The 15092-nt window shown below is 35.2% G+C and overlaps 1 protein-coding gene across 1 annotated transcript; it reads right to left on the bottom strand.

Annotated features, from left to right (window-relative positions):
• Nucleotides 1–62: 62 nt before the first annotated feature.
• On the bottom strand, nucleotides 63–13119 carry dpp3 (dipeptidyl-peptidase 3). The gene is made up of 18 exons (XM_056446648.1): nucleotides 13055–13119; nucleotides 12339–12639; nucleotides 12163–12252; nucleotides 11535–11672; nucleotides 11349–11423; nucleotides 10703–10793; nucleotides 10451–10584; nucleotides 10204–10334; nucleotides 8922–8980; nucleotides 8314–8508; nucleotides 7152–7264; nucleotides 6957–7049; nucleotides 5939–6001; nucleotides 3679–3803; nucleotides 3476–3596; nucleotides 3215–3394; nucleotides 1164–1326; nucleotides 63–767 (listed from the first exon to the last, which is right to left on the bottom strand). Exons 2-18 carry the CDS (start codon nucleotides 12606–12608, stop codon nucleotides 625–627), a joined length of 2184 nt encoding a protein of 727 aa, XP_056302623.1. The 5' UTR covers nucleotides 12609–12639; nucleotides 13055–13119; the 3' UTR covers nucleotides 63–624.
• Nucleotides 13120–15092: the final 1973 nt, after the last annotated feature.

Raw genomic sequence — 15092 nt, forward strand, 5'->3', positions numbered from 1 at the left:
TATATTAAATGCATTGTACGAATGTTTTCATATTTTGGAAATAAACAAAAAAAAACAATACCTTCAGAAGTAATTGGTTTTATTTGGTAGGGGCTGTTGGTAATCACCGTCTGAACAATTTGACATTTCCTTTTTGAGGAACTGGAAATCATGTAAACCAACGAAGACTCTTATTTCTTAGAACGAATGCTAGCGTTTCTCCCAGAAAACAGTGAATCAGATGAATTCCACACTAGACAGGATCTGCAGAGCGTGTTTCCATTTTAGAGCAAGTTGAGAAAGTATGTTACGTGTTGCGATTACATAAATCCCTCCCTCACAAAGCAAGTTCACTCCTGTCAGAGCTTTGGCATGCCTGTGTGGGAAGTGTGGGATGATCTGAAGCAGGAACAGAAATGTCTAATTAAAAATCTAATCAGAGTTACTTTTGTTTTGAAGTCAATAGACGAAATAGAAAGAAGAACCGTGGGAAGGAAAACACCGGGGGTTGAACTTAAGCACGGTTTTTCCTTCCTCTTATGTGTGAATCATTACCAGTCTGTTGCTTATGTGCTCTCCAGCCTTTTTTGTTCATTACGGGAAGTTACTGTGGCTCGGTGATGTCCAAAATACAACAGTGCCCTCTCAGCACCAGCAGAGGGAGTCTTTGCGGGTCATTTCCAGCAGCTGAGCATCCACCTCCTCGCTATCATCAGGGAAACGCTCGATGAAAGACTGGATGAGCCCTTCAGCGCTGCCCTCATACTCAGTCAGCTCCACAGCGTCATCTACAGTACAAACAACAGCATGCTAATCCTTGTGCAGATGCACCAACCTGATTTCACCAAGTATGACATGTTCCTGGATTAACCTCTATGTTGATCCTGGAACAACATTCCAATCAGAATTAAGGGATACATTTACCGCTTATGCCAAGTTTAGGCTTATTGTTAGGTTTATGCACTTCAACATGATTGTTATTCAACTATTATTCCCCTCTGATTTTGGGAATAATTTACAGTTATGGTTGGGTTTTGGGGTAGGGAATGATCCAGGATCAACACAGATGTTAGTCCAGGATAACATCGAACTTGGCAAAATCATGACGTGCCATGTAGATGCAATTTTGTTTCTGCTCTGACAAGAATGTTGGTTAATTAGCGTAAAGGCTAAGGAAGGCAAACCTTTGATGAAGGTGTTAGCCTGGACAAACATCTTGCGAGCTTCTTTGCGGAGAAGAACCGTTTCTCTGAGGCGCAGGAAGTCGTGGGCGCCATCAGAAGTGACCGCAGAGTAGCCCTCATACAGAGCTCTTCCTCCCTCTACATCAGCTGTGGACTTGTGGACCTACAGTCAAACACAAAGGCCAACTCATTTGAAATTGTTAAAAAGGGGTTAACTGCGAGGTAAAATAAGGGTGCACTCACACTAGGCTATATGAACCGTGCCTTGATGTGTTTTCCTGTTTGTTTGACAAATGTGAGTGGTCCGAATCGGGCCCAGGTGCGGTTTTGTTGGCCCGCCCTGGCACAGTTGGAAGAGGTGTGCCAAAGCATGGTTCAGTTGGGCATTGGCATGGTACGCTTGTAATGTGAGTGCAAGGCGTGCCTGAGCCGAAACTGAAGACACTTGTAAAAGACTGTTTAATAAGGATTTACTAATTCTTTTTAATGAACGCAAACTTTCATAGTTTATCACAGATACAAACCCCTCGCTGCACGTCAGATACATTTTCAGCAAACCTCCTAATACGTGAAGCACGATGACTTTTATGATAATTTATCAGCGTCAAAAGTTGTGAATCTGTTCAGCAAAACTATCGATGATGCAATCATGCTTAGGTTAGGAAGGCAAAAGCAGTGTGAGGGAGGAGAAGAGAGGAGGGGGCACAATCACACTTCGGCGCGGTTCAAGGCAACTGTACCTAGTGTGAGCACACCCTAGAAAAAAAAAATAATAATAAAAATATATACATGTATGCATTGAGAATTCACACAGAAAAAGTTTCATTATTTAAATTTGCAAAAAAAAAAAAACATTATGTAGAATTATGATGAATTCGAAATTCATTCATGTTTAAAAAAAATGGAATAAAAAAAAAATATCTTAAAAATGACACCATAAAAAAGTAAAAAAAAACAATGCAAAGCAGTAAAAGTACATTAACAATACTGAAATAGCATTAATAATTACATATAAAGCAATGAAAGTTCATTGAAATCATACTGGGTTTTTAATAAAGGGTTTTTTATATTTCCTGGCTTTGAAAATGTTCTATAATTTTAATAATAGCATTTATTTTTTATTAAGTTTTAGATTTTTTTTTTCTAAATGAAAATGAGAAACATGTCCTTGCCTACTAGCCAAAATAAATATTTTTTATTATTTAAAAGTATTCTATTTAAATGGACTTTTATGTTACAAAATGAATGTAACCGATAACAAATTTTTAAAACTTTAAATACATTTATTTATTTTCTTTTCAGCTTAGTCCCTTTATTAATCTGGGGTTGCCACAGTGGAATGAACCGCCAACTTATCCAGCATATGTTTTACGCAGCGGATGCCTTTCCAGCTGAAACCCATCACAGGGAAACATCCATACAGTCATTCACACACATACACTATGGATAATTTTAGCTTACCCAGTTCACCTTTAGCGCATGTCTTTGGACTGTGGGGGAAACCGGAGCACCCGGAGGAAACGCACACAAACACAGAGAGAACATGCAAACTGCACACAGAAATGCCAACTGACCCAGCCGAGGCTCGAACCAGCGACCTTCTTGCAGCACTACCTACTGCGCCACCCTGTCGCCTTTTTAAAACGTTTACTTTTATATTTTGTTTCAGTTAACTCTAATAAGTCTGATATAAATATAGAAAATATAATATTATTTAACCCAGTGTTGGATTGCAGCTGGAAAGACATCTGCAGCGTAAAACATGTGCTGGATAAGTTGGCGGTTCATTCCGCTGTGGCGACCCCTGATTAATAAAGGGACTAAGACAAAAAGAAAATAAATGAATGAATAATATTATTTAAATTGTATTAAAACATAAAAAAACACCTTAAATGAAACCTTTTAAACAACTCACTAAAGTCCAGTGTTGTGTGCTCATGTGAAATTTACCATGCCTCTTTTGCATACTGCTATGAACATTAATAATCACTAGGCCAGTGATTGTCGTGCAGTAAAGCAAAACACTTGTTCCATTAGACCACCGGCTGTACCTGCAGTTTACAGAGGAATCTTTGGATGGCGCTCTTTCCCACTGTGTTGATCTTGCTGCGATCGAGCGTAATGACAGCGTCTGGTCTTCCATCTGTCCCAGTACACTCCTTCACACAAACCAGCCCCTCTCCAGCCTCCAGAAGAACTCGCAAAATCACAAAGCGGGCCTGCATGTGCGCCTACGACAACAACACTGCCATGAGGAGACGATCAAACACAAGTGGGAAGATTTCTAGGAAGGCACACATCTCTAAGCTCACCTGTCTCCAGCTCTTGCTCTCTGGTGTGTAAAACTCCAGTCCCAGAAGGCCAGCGCGAACCATGTTCAGCCAGTTTACGTAAATCACCTCCTCTGCGTCCTCTCCTTCATGGCCGAAAATACTGAGGTACCAAAACAACTGGTCAACATCTGTGTCTCAGTGGTTCGTTTTGGCGTCGAATGAAGTAATGTTCAGTGTCTCACCTGAGCACCTGTTTGCTGAGACACAGGTAGAGGCCGACACACTCGGCTCGACACTCCTCATAGGACGAGGCAATAGTGGAGAACTTACTGTCCCAGGTCTCGCTGCCCTTATACCAGCTGGAGATCTGAAAGGAGAAACGTCCATTTTAATAGCTGTGCTTCAGAATGTTTGGTTATGTAACGATTCACCTGACTCACAAATCGATACGATTCACGATTCAGTCAAGATTTTTTAGCAAAACTATTTGAAACAAATTTAAAGTGATGAGCCCTTTCATTTTTTTCTTAAATGCTGCACATTTTTCGCTAAATAATATATTTTCTGTCATAACTAAATTGCTATTTAATAAAAACAAATAATAAAAAAATTATAATAATACGAACTAAGGAAGACTCAAACAATCTAAAACAGTGACTCAACTGGGATTTTACATTAAAAAAAAATAAATATCAGCATATCTCTGTTTTCTGGCATAACCTGAGATCTTTGCACATTTACAATGTCTCTTTCTGATGAAAAACTCTGGGGACTAAGATGGCTAGTGTGGAGAGAAAAGCCCAAGGTCAAACCAAGCGCCCCCTCTGTTCAAAACATATATCGCGTTATATATATTAGATATATATATATATATATATATATCTATATATATATATATCTACCATTTTGAAGTCACAGATTTCAATAGTATCTTAATGCAGCTTTTATGATGCAAGCTGAGATTGCATCATTCAGCGATGCAATGTCAGACACAATGCACTCAATGGAGCGAGTGAAGTAACTGTGAATGGTAGGGTTAGGAGTGGGGTTAGGCGAGCGCATTAAAAAAAGCATTGGATGCAGCTCAGTTTGCACTGCACCAGGTCTGCATCCAGACCCCTCTAACATATTTGAATCGATTTTCAACAGACTCATGGTGAATCGCTATATCCCTAATGGTTTATAAGCACTGTTAGGAAAGTACTTTAAAAAAAACCATCATGTCATTAAAATTATGTCGAATTAAAATTATGTCGAATTACTACTTTTCGAATTACTTCAGGGTTTCTGCAGGTTCTCCAAGTCAATTTTAAGACCATTACGAACGATATTAAAGGGCCAGTGGAAAATATTTTTACTTGCCCCATTAAAATTCTAATTTAATTATTTCTTAGCTACATGTTTTAAATAATGTGTAAAAACAAGCAAACTCTAGATATATACATATACATTTTCTTTCAGCATTACTTTTCTTAAAAAAAAAAAAAAGAAACAATTTAAGAACAATAATAAACTTAATTTATGCACAGCTGTCTGTCCAGGTCAGAATCCTAACCAGTTAACAATAAATACATGGAGAATTTAAACAAATGTTATTGTAAGGAAGAGTATAAACCAAATTGGTAAACTGAGAATAAATGTAACATTTGTTAAAACTATTTTTAGTTAGTTTGGATGGATTTTAGATGGATTGTTGGTTTTACCTAATGGGTAGATTTACATGGACAAAGGAAAATTAAGGCCTGTTTAAAATGATTTAACCCTACAACACCATAATTCAGTGAATTTAAGACTTTACGGTTTAGTTTCGTTTTTAGTTATTATTTTATTTAAAATTTAAGACATTTTAAGACCCAGTGGACAGCCTGAATTTTGTCTGTTAAGTAATTGAATTACTCAATATCTAATTTGATGAATTGAGTCAATGCTACTTGAAATCCATATACAATTTACATAGACAAAAACAAATGCTTTCCAAGTAATGATACTGTATTTCATACATATAATAATGTCATTCATTTCTTATTTCATTGTTTTTTAATAAGCATGTGCAAATGGACAAATGTTGGACCTTCTTTAGTTTAAAAAATTTAATTCTGCAAAATATGTGAAAAAAAAACCTAATTATTTACACACAATTATTCCAAATTTCCCCTGTAATTTTATACAATATACTGTAATGAAAGAATTTCGTAGTTCATCGTTTAAGCATGTGCAATTTTCTTGGTAAATGTAACCTAAATATCGAATTATTCTGCAAAATATATTTGTATAATAGAAAAATACAACTACACAGCTTCTGAACTAATTTATACAGAACTGCTGAATGTATTCAAATTATTAAAGGCAAGTACATTATAAGTAACTGTAATTACATTTTCTAAAAAAGAAAGATAATCCCTCATTTTTACTTTTTCAGCCTATACGTAACTTAATTATATTACTTTGTAACTAATTAGAGCCAACACTGTTAATGAGATGCATGAGGTGTTATTGACTCACCAGTTCTCCTGTTTCTGGATTGCGAACAGCCGTTTGATCAAAGTTGAATTTTCCCTTATCATCCTGTTGCAGTAGAAACATACGTTAGCTGTATTCAAGACATATGTAACATATATTATAAATATATTTACATATTTTGCAGCCACTTTGCTAGGTACACCAGTTCAAATATCTTAGGCCTGTTAACATGAGCAAAAACAATCGGCTGTAGATCGAACAGAAAATCAGAATGGAGAGAAAAAAAAAGTTTATGGATGAGGAAATGATTGGGGAAACTGCAAACTATGAGAGTAAGAGGTCAATAAATAAATTTGCAATAATTTAGCTGCTGTGGCTGGTCAAGCAAGCTTATTTATTCTGAAACTATGGTCTATAACTCCTCCCTGAACATCCGGCTGGCCAGTATATTTATCATGACAAGATATTTCACAGCCGTCTGTGATTCTCTCAGATCACGTCTTTGATAATCCACACCACCGGAATGTCATTATGATTTTCACTGATCACTTTCTCAAAACCTTTACGCAAATTAAAATCAAGTATGAACTCTGCACAAGTTGAACCCAATAAAGTGGCCAGGAAGAGTATTTATAAGAATAAAAATAAAAAAAAATTCTGAGTCACGGTTCGCTTCTGTTTCTACCTGGAGTTAATGTGTTCATGGCCATTCAAGGCATATTACTATATTCAACTACTATTAACATTGCATTTGGATTTTGTCTCGTCTTGTCACACACATTTATGAAGATTAGATTTTATTTTAAATCAATCAGATGTTAGGTCAGTAGCCAGAGAGTAGATGGTCTTTTGTGGCAGTCTCAAAACATTCAACCACATATAGATCTGCATTTTGAAAGCAATCCAAACACATGCAGACGTTTTTGACTACCTCTGCATGCGATTTGAATGTTTTCACCTGTATTTAGCATCATCAACTTGTGATTGGATTGACAAAACACATCTTAATACCAGGTGCATACGGAGCCGCATACAGCCACATTCTGTTTTGCTTCACTACCTGAACAAAAAGCTTTCCACTGCCATGACCCAACAGCTCATGGAGTCCAACCTGCACCTCAAAAGAAGGACCTTTCCATTTTATGTACAGGTCCTATGGGGAAAAATATATATAATAAATAAATCAACAATAGGAAGATAAGCGCACACTTTTTGAGCCTCCACTTTAACATGTCTGAGATGGCATCAGTCTTACCTTGTCTTTCTCCTCAAGAAATGTGAGCTTGTCTTTCTGTGTGGCATATGCAACTGCCAGCACATTTCCAAGGGACACATTCTTGAAACCTTCGGTCTGTCTGATGTCATCATCTACAGATAGACAGATAACTAGTTAAAGGAATAGTTCTTACAACAATTTACCCTCTCTGTTAATGTTTTATTTTTCCCTTTTGTAGAATGCAAATGGAAAATACTGAAGAATATTGTGTGTGTGTGTGTGTGTGGGGGGGGGGGGGGGGGGGATGGGGGGGGGGCGATTGGTGACAGCCAAAATGTCAAATTACATAATTTTGTCCTGACTGTCTTTAACCCAAAAAATGAATCTCCATTTTTCTATAATAAAAACAGGAAGTTGTTGTACTGAGCAGTCCCACCAGAATTTTGTGATTCTTCTGCTCAATTTCTGCTGCTATTTAAGATGAATAAATTTATAACGCAAATTCAAGCAAATGATTCAATATTTTTTATATGCAGCACAGCATAGATTTCCTGTGGATTTTGGCTAACCTGGACACTGTTGCAGCCACATCAAATAACATTATATTTGCATATTGAAAGTGCTTTCCCGGTGTGCGATACCTCAAGTTGTCAGAAACACCACAGCTTTGCGCTTCTCCTTAGGTGTGTGACCCACGTTATACATGTGACATTATTAAATTCAGCTAAAGCCTATTTGAACAGAGCCTAAAATTCCCTAATACTCCATAACTTAATATAACTAAATAAAACTAATAAAAACAAAATAACTTAGATAAATTAATTAATTAATATAACTTAAATAATTAATATAAGTTATTAAAATAAATTAATTAATATAACTAATAAAAATATAACTCCCTGACTGTAATCGTCCGGAATAGACCTTTTAAAACTCCATGATATTCCAAATATTGTATGACCTTTAGGAACCTCACTTTCTTAGTATTGTTTTCCTACTATGGATGTCAATGGCTCCTTTTTTCAACATTCTTTAAAATATCTTGTTTTGTGTTTAACAGAAGAAAGAAATTCATAAAAATACAGAACCGCTTGAGTGTAAATGATAATGAAATGTTTACTTTTGGTAGAAGTATGCATTCATAACCTTTTATAGAGCATTTATAAATGTATACTGTCAAATATGGGGTTAGAGGACTCACAGTTGGGAATGTTGATTCCTGCAGGGATGCCGCTGCCGGCAAAGGTCAGAACATCCAGAGAGGTGAAGTCTGGTTTGAGGAATCTGTCCTTCTCGAAGGCTGGAGGCCAAGGGAGCTCTGGGAGCAAGATCTCAGCTGAGCTCACCAACTGAGCAAAGCGAGCACTCATGGCCTTGTTCACCACAGCAACGAAACCTAGTGGGAGAAAAGGTAAATGCAGAGGAACGAGAAAAAGATCAAAGCTGGATGTCTACAGCATTTACTGGTGGTTTAAGCAATTTATAACAACAACACTAACACTAAGAATAAAAATAATAATAATTTTTATAATAATATAAATGTATTCATATTTTTATTATTATTATTAATATTGTCATTATTACTATATTTACTACAACTGTTTTTCATTATGATATTGGTGTTTTTTATTTTATACTGCATAATAAAATTATGATTAAGATTGAATGTGTCAGGCCGTATATACACACACACGTTTACATTTATACATTTTAAAATCACTTTTGTTTGAAAAAATACACGCCAGAATATTTTATATGTACATTTATACACACACACAAAAATAAAAATGTACAAATTTGTGAGCTTACCTTCAAATTCACCTCTTGAGCCAAATGGATCTCTGTAGCTCTCGATAAAACCAATGTAACTGTAAAAAAAAATAATTAAAATTAACAAAATTGACTTTAGTAGATGCTCAAGTAAGTTTACCTTATGGAAACTTTTGGGAGAGGGTAAGAAGATGGATGTTGTGTTCATCAGCATGGTAAATTGTGCTACATTGCTAACCTGCTCCATATAAGATTTGTAGAACAAAATTAAACTACTCCAAATTAAAACCTTCAAAGGATTTTGTTAGAACTGCATTGCTTTTTTATTATAATTATTTACCATGTCAATGATTATTTTAATTAAGCTTTATTTATATTATTATAACCTTATTGCATTACATTTGAGCAATTGTATATTTCTATCATAATTATGCATAAAAATAAAAGCATTTAACATCTCCAGCTTTTAAATATCAATTTATATAAACTATCAACAAAATAAACTAAATAGATTTGATATAGGAAGGCAGTTTCTTTGTTCAGGGTTCATACACACTGTTCCTACTAAAATTCCATGACTTTTCCACAATTTTTCCAAGACTTCCAAGTAAATTTTCATGACCTAATGTTTCACGCAATGTCTACATATGCTTAGTAAATGAAAAACGATGCATGTTCAAATTTATTACAGCATATCGTTAAACACACAGCAATCTATTTAGTTTCAATTTATATCTATATAAATGTAAAATTGATTTAGATAATGCTTCCACCGCATTAATAAATGTGAGAATACGTGATTGGCCAGGGACAGAAAAGAATTAATTAACCTATATTCAAGTATACAGATATCTATTTTTATTTTTTTGTGGTTTTTCCAAAATTTTACCAGGCCTAGAAAATGCCACGTCAAAACTCCATGACTTTTCCAGGTTTTCCATGACCGTATGAACCCTGTTTGTTGTTAGGTTTTTTTGCTGTTCAGTTTGTTAGTTAGGTTGTTGTTTTCTTTCTTTTTCATTTTTTTTTTCATGGCTGAAATTTGTTATATTTTGCATAATCTCTTTTTCCTGATATTTTACAGATTTTGTATAAAAACCTTCCACATCTTCTTAACTGCCCATTACAGATGTCACTTTCAGCTACACATGTTCCAAATTTAATTTGACAAATTTAAAGACTGTTGTAAAACTGTTTTGATATATTATTAATATATTTGAAATGGGTTGGACTTGTTTGGTTAACCTTTGGCTCAACCTACACTGAAACTCAGCTATTTCTGTAAAATGAGTCACAGGTCTGTTAAATATGGGTCAGTCACCTCTCCACAATAGGTCCTTTGTCCTTGATCCAGAAACGGGACCCTTCTTTATGGGCTTCCACTGAGCCATAGGTAAAGCTGCGGATATACTCTTCCAACATCCTTCTCTGGTTTTCATCAGCTGCATTAACCTAAGACAAAAAAAAACAACTTTACTCTTGGTTCAAATGGTCTAAAGCTATTGACCTTACATCCAAAAGCATCACTAAAACAATGTTTTCTTTTTTTTATTTTAATGTCAACATACCTTAGCCTTTTCCAAGTTCTGACAGACTTTCTCCATAAGAAAAGAATAATCGCCCCTCTTCACACAGAACACAGCATCCTCAAATTCAAATCTTCCACAGCACGTTTCACCTTCCCCTTCCTCAGCACAGCAGTCTATAGACAGGAGAAAAGTAAATAAATAAAAAAAGTTATGCAAATGGATACACATAATTATACCAGGTTTTAACTGCTAAATAATAAAAAGTCAATAAAAACTGGTTTTCATACTCACCCTCCGTCTTTCCGGAGGCCAAACGCACCTCATAGCACCGTTTCCCATCTACTTCTGTCTTGAACAGACGGGTGTTGTAGGCACTCAGGTTCTACAACAAGAAAAAAAAGTCTAAGTGTGAGAGATTATTATTATTGAGAAATTGTGCAGAAACAGCCACTAATAGCAAGGAAACTACAAAATCAAATTTAGAAAATGTAAAATGGTAAAAAAACTGACTGTGAGATTATCATTTAAAATACTGGGCGAAAATTTTGCTTCTTGCACTACTGTGTATATGCTCTAAAATGACAGATTGCTATTAGGAACAAGCCTAGGATGTGATGTGTAAGAAATTAGTTCCACACAAGAACATTTTAAAGACAATAAAATTAAATAACTGGTAAAATAAAATGTACACAACGACTTGAGCAAAATAAAATTATATATATATATATATATATATATATATATATATATATATATATATATATATATATATATATATAGTGACTTTTATTCATATTAATATTTGACATCAAATTTATATTAAGCATTTATAATAAAAAATAATGATAGTCTAAATGTGCCATTATATCCTATTTTAATTTAACAGTTTTAATTGAAACAACTTGCAGGATCTAAATCTCTCACTGGTGTACAATACCTTGGAGTCCAGAAACTTCTGGGCAAACTCTGCATCTTCTAAGCAGCAGTTCCCTGAGAAATAAGCCGTGATTCCCTTAGAAAGAGGAATAATTAGAACAACATCAACCTAAGACGATGCACTGAAGATGTATAAGACATATAAGGTATAATAGTCAGACTGTAATAGGATTTAAACAGATTTTACCTTCTCACCCAGACCAAGCTGCTTCTGCTTTTCTTCTAGAGAGTAGAGGGGCTCACAGCAGCTGTTCCACAGCACTTCTGTGTCACTGGGATTCTCCTTAAAGGCCAGACTTTCCCACACCAGAGCCTTGAATTTCTCCTACATATACAAAATATGCAGTTATCAAATACTAAAAGTGTTGGAATATTGTTCACACATGGGGTGGCAATCAGTTCACCCTAAAATTATAAACATTTACTCACCTTCATGTTGCTCCAGTCCAAAACCAAGATATTTTTAATAATAATAATGGGAACTAAATCTATTTAACTAACACTCTGAATGCTTCAAACATTAATAAAAAGATAAAGAAAGGATTTTAATCTAAGTTTTCCAAAAAAAAAAGACCATGCCTTTTTAAAAAAAAACTTGTATTAAACCACCTGATATGGATTTATTTTTTATGTCTTCACAAACATTTCAAAGATTTTGGAGAATAGACAGTCAAATGGAAGGACAGAAATGCACTAAATTTCAAGACATCTAAAATTTTTTCAATCATGAACAAATGTCTTATGTGTTTGGAGCAACACAATGAAAAATAATCTTCATCTTGGAGCAAACAATCGCTTTAGGTAGAGCATTTCACCTTTGGTAAGTTAGGAATGAACTTGGTGTCTCCAAATGACTTGTAGTTCCCCATGTTTGCAAAAAGCCCAGCAGCATATACAAGGAAGGCCTGGAAACAGACAGACAATATATGTTACGATAATGAACACAGAGAGAGCAGATGTTAACTTTGGTGTTTGCATCAGGACATTTCACCTGATATTCCTCAGCACTCAGTCCAGCTGCAGTTGCAGTTTCCTGCATCTGCAGTGGCGTCTGTGCACGGAACATTTTTTGCAGCAGTACGTAGATCTTGGCAGACTCAGGAGATGTCTGGATCAGCACGACCAGGCCACCATACCAGGACGCCCGAGAGAGGTAGTGTGCATACAGTTTCTCTTTGGGAGACAGCAGCTTGAAAGCCTCCCGGCAATCCAGAGCAGAGATCCCAATGTCGTTTGGGAGGTAATACTGAGAGTCCACCATTTCTGATTACAGGCAGCTTGATTTCTCTCCACTAAAAACCACAAAAGCATAGAAAACCACTGATTAATAATGTCAATATGTAATAGAACAAAAATAACTGCTTATTATCCACCTGAACTTTATGTCACACAAACATTTAAGTAAATACTTTAACACAGGGTAAATATGTAGAGATAATGTCAGAAATGTGTCTTTAAGGCTGAAAGGTGAATCAGCACAGATTCTGTGAGTTTCTGTTTCACTTCTGGAACTCAACTGACCAGCTAATACTGTTAACGTTAGCACAGTTGATGGTGGAGGAAAGCGGACAATGAACAAACCTGTGCAACGGAAACATATAGGCAATATCTCGCTATATAAACATCCTGTTATCTATTAAATCGAACATGGGCTCTCTCTGTAAACATTTTTAAAGATATCATCAAAGCGTGTCTAGCAAGCTCTACCTCAATTGTGCGTTCACTCCTGTCAAAAAAATGAGAACCACCACAAGCGTACGATTCTACTTCCGCAACTCATTCAATTGAATGACCCGCCCCTTGGCCAATCAGACGGCAGAGAAGATTACTGACTGGCGTGACAACCAATAGGAACAGCAACTGAGAAGAGGCAGGGGTCGAAAATGAAATAAAAGTTTCGTTAAATGCAATTTTTACATTTTATTATTATTCATAAGTGTATTAACACGATATATTACCACAAAAAAGCATAATTACAAGGATTCTCGTTATAGTGAACTAAAATAAGCTGTTATGCTAGCTGAGCTCCCAGAATCCTGGTGGAAATTGTCGTGTTTTGTTTATCATCACTTAAGTGCTCAAAGTGGATTTCATTTCCAAGTAATCTGAAATAATTTCTGTCAACAGGAAATTGTCAATTTTCATGGTCAGAATAGCATTTCGACCACCCAGGATCAGGTATTTGTTTATTATGCCGTGGTTTGCTTTCTCGACTCATGTTGCCAGATAAATAACGTTAAATCTTACAACCTTTTAGGTTTTAATAATGAATTAGTTCAGCCCAAATAAAGTTGAAATAAAAATATAAATCGAAATAATTATTAATTTTTTCTTGAAAATTGCATTACTACAATGTAGTTTATAAAATGAACCTAATTCGTGATATTGGGTAATATTTTATCTACAAATTTTAATTACAATATTTCCTCACTATTCTAATATTAAGTTATTATTTAAAAAAAAATAGCATAGCTTCAAAACATTGAAATCAGCCCAGTGTTTATTCCGGTTGTGGGAGGCTCTGGAACACATTTTAAGGATGGGTATGGAGGTCAATGTGGAGACGGGGCATCAACACTGTCCCGATGGCGCCAGATGAGTAGATAGTAACCAGCACCCAGAGATGAACCATTGTCATCACTACACTAGTTTCATCAATACCCTACATAAGAACAACAGTATATTTTTCTCTTTTCTTGGGAAGGATAATGCCAATTTTTAAAAAATTATATATATATATATATATATATATATATATATATATATATATATATATATATATATATATATATATATATATATATATATGATATTTAAAAAAATGAAGTGTTTTCTGTTTTGTTTTGTTTGTGAGGGGTGTACTTATGTATGCTGAGCACTGTTCATGCTCTAAAATGACGTATTGCTATTAGGAACATAACATTAGAAATATATTTATATATTAGGTGGCTGAGTAAAACAAATCTTTTGGTTCTTAGTTTAAAAAAATAGCTGAGATTACATGCATATCTGCACATTTAATAAGCAGCATTGCCAACATGCCACATTGCAGCGAACAAAGCTGTGGTTTAGAGCAAGCCAATCACAGAAAGACAATGTCAATAAATCAAATAGATCCAACAGCTTATGGGGCAGCACGTTGCCTGTTGCTCCTGTTCTCCAAGAGGAGGAGAAGAACAGTGGAAATCAGAGAGCTTTTTGCACAAATAATTCAGTTGGTTTACATGCTTGTGATTCTGTTTTGGGTTTTATGCCAGCCAAGTAAGCTATTTGATTTTGACTAAAATATGCTTTGAGTTGGATGCTTATATTTACTTTCCAGATACAAATCCAATTTGAAAGCAAAGAGCTCGTCTGCAGCGATAACAACAGTGAAATGTATCCTCACAGATATGTTTGAGAAATGGACTACTGTTACAAGCCCAGACTCAAATATGGTTTTCAGTGATCCGCGGTGAGAATGGAGAACTGTAAGGTAATGTTTCAAGCATTTCAGTGCTACAGCTTTCTTAGTTTTTTATATTTGATTTGGGGTTATTGCACCTCACATGTGTCATATTTGCAGTATTTAGATACTTTTTTAAGGAGTGTATTTAAAGTGTTACTTCCTGAATGTATTTTTGTGGGATACTTGAATTGCTGAACTATAATTGTGTTTTGGTCTGCAGCCAGTGCCACAATCTCTTAACGCTGTTTGTATTTATATTATAGTGCTAATTACGTCTTTAACTAACATAAATGCCAG

This window comes from Danio aesculapii, chromosome 21, assembly GCF_903798145.1.
Source record: "Danio aesculapii chromosome 21, fDanAes4.1, whole genome shotgun sequence".
Lineage (NCBI taxonomy): Eukaryota > Metazoa > Chordata > Actinopteri > Cypriniformes > Danionidae > Danio > Danio aesculapii.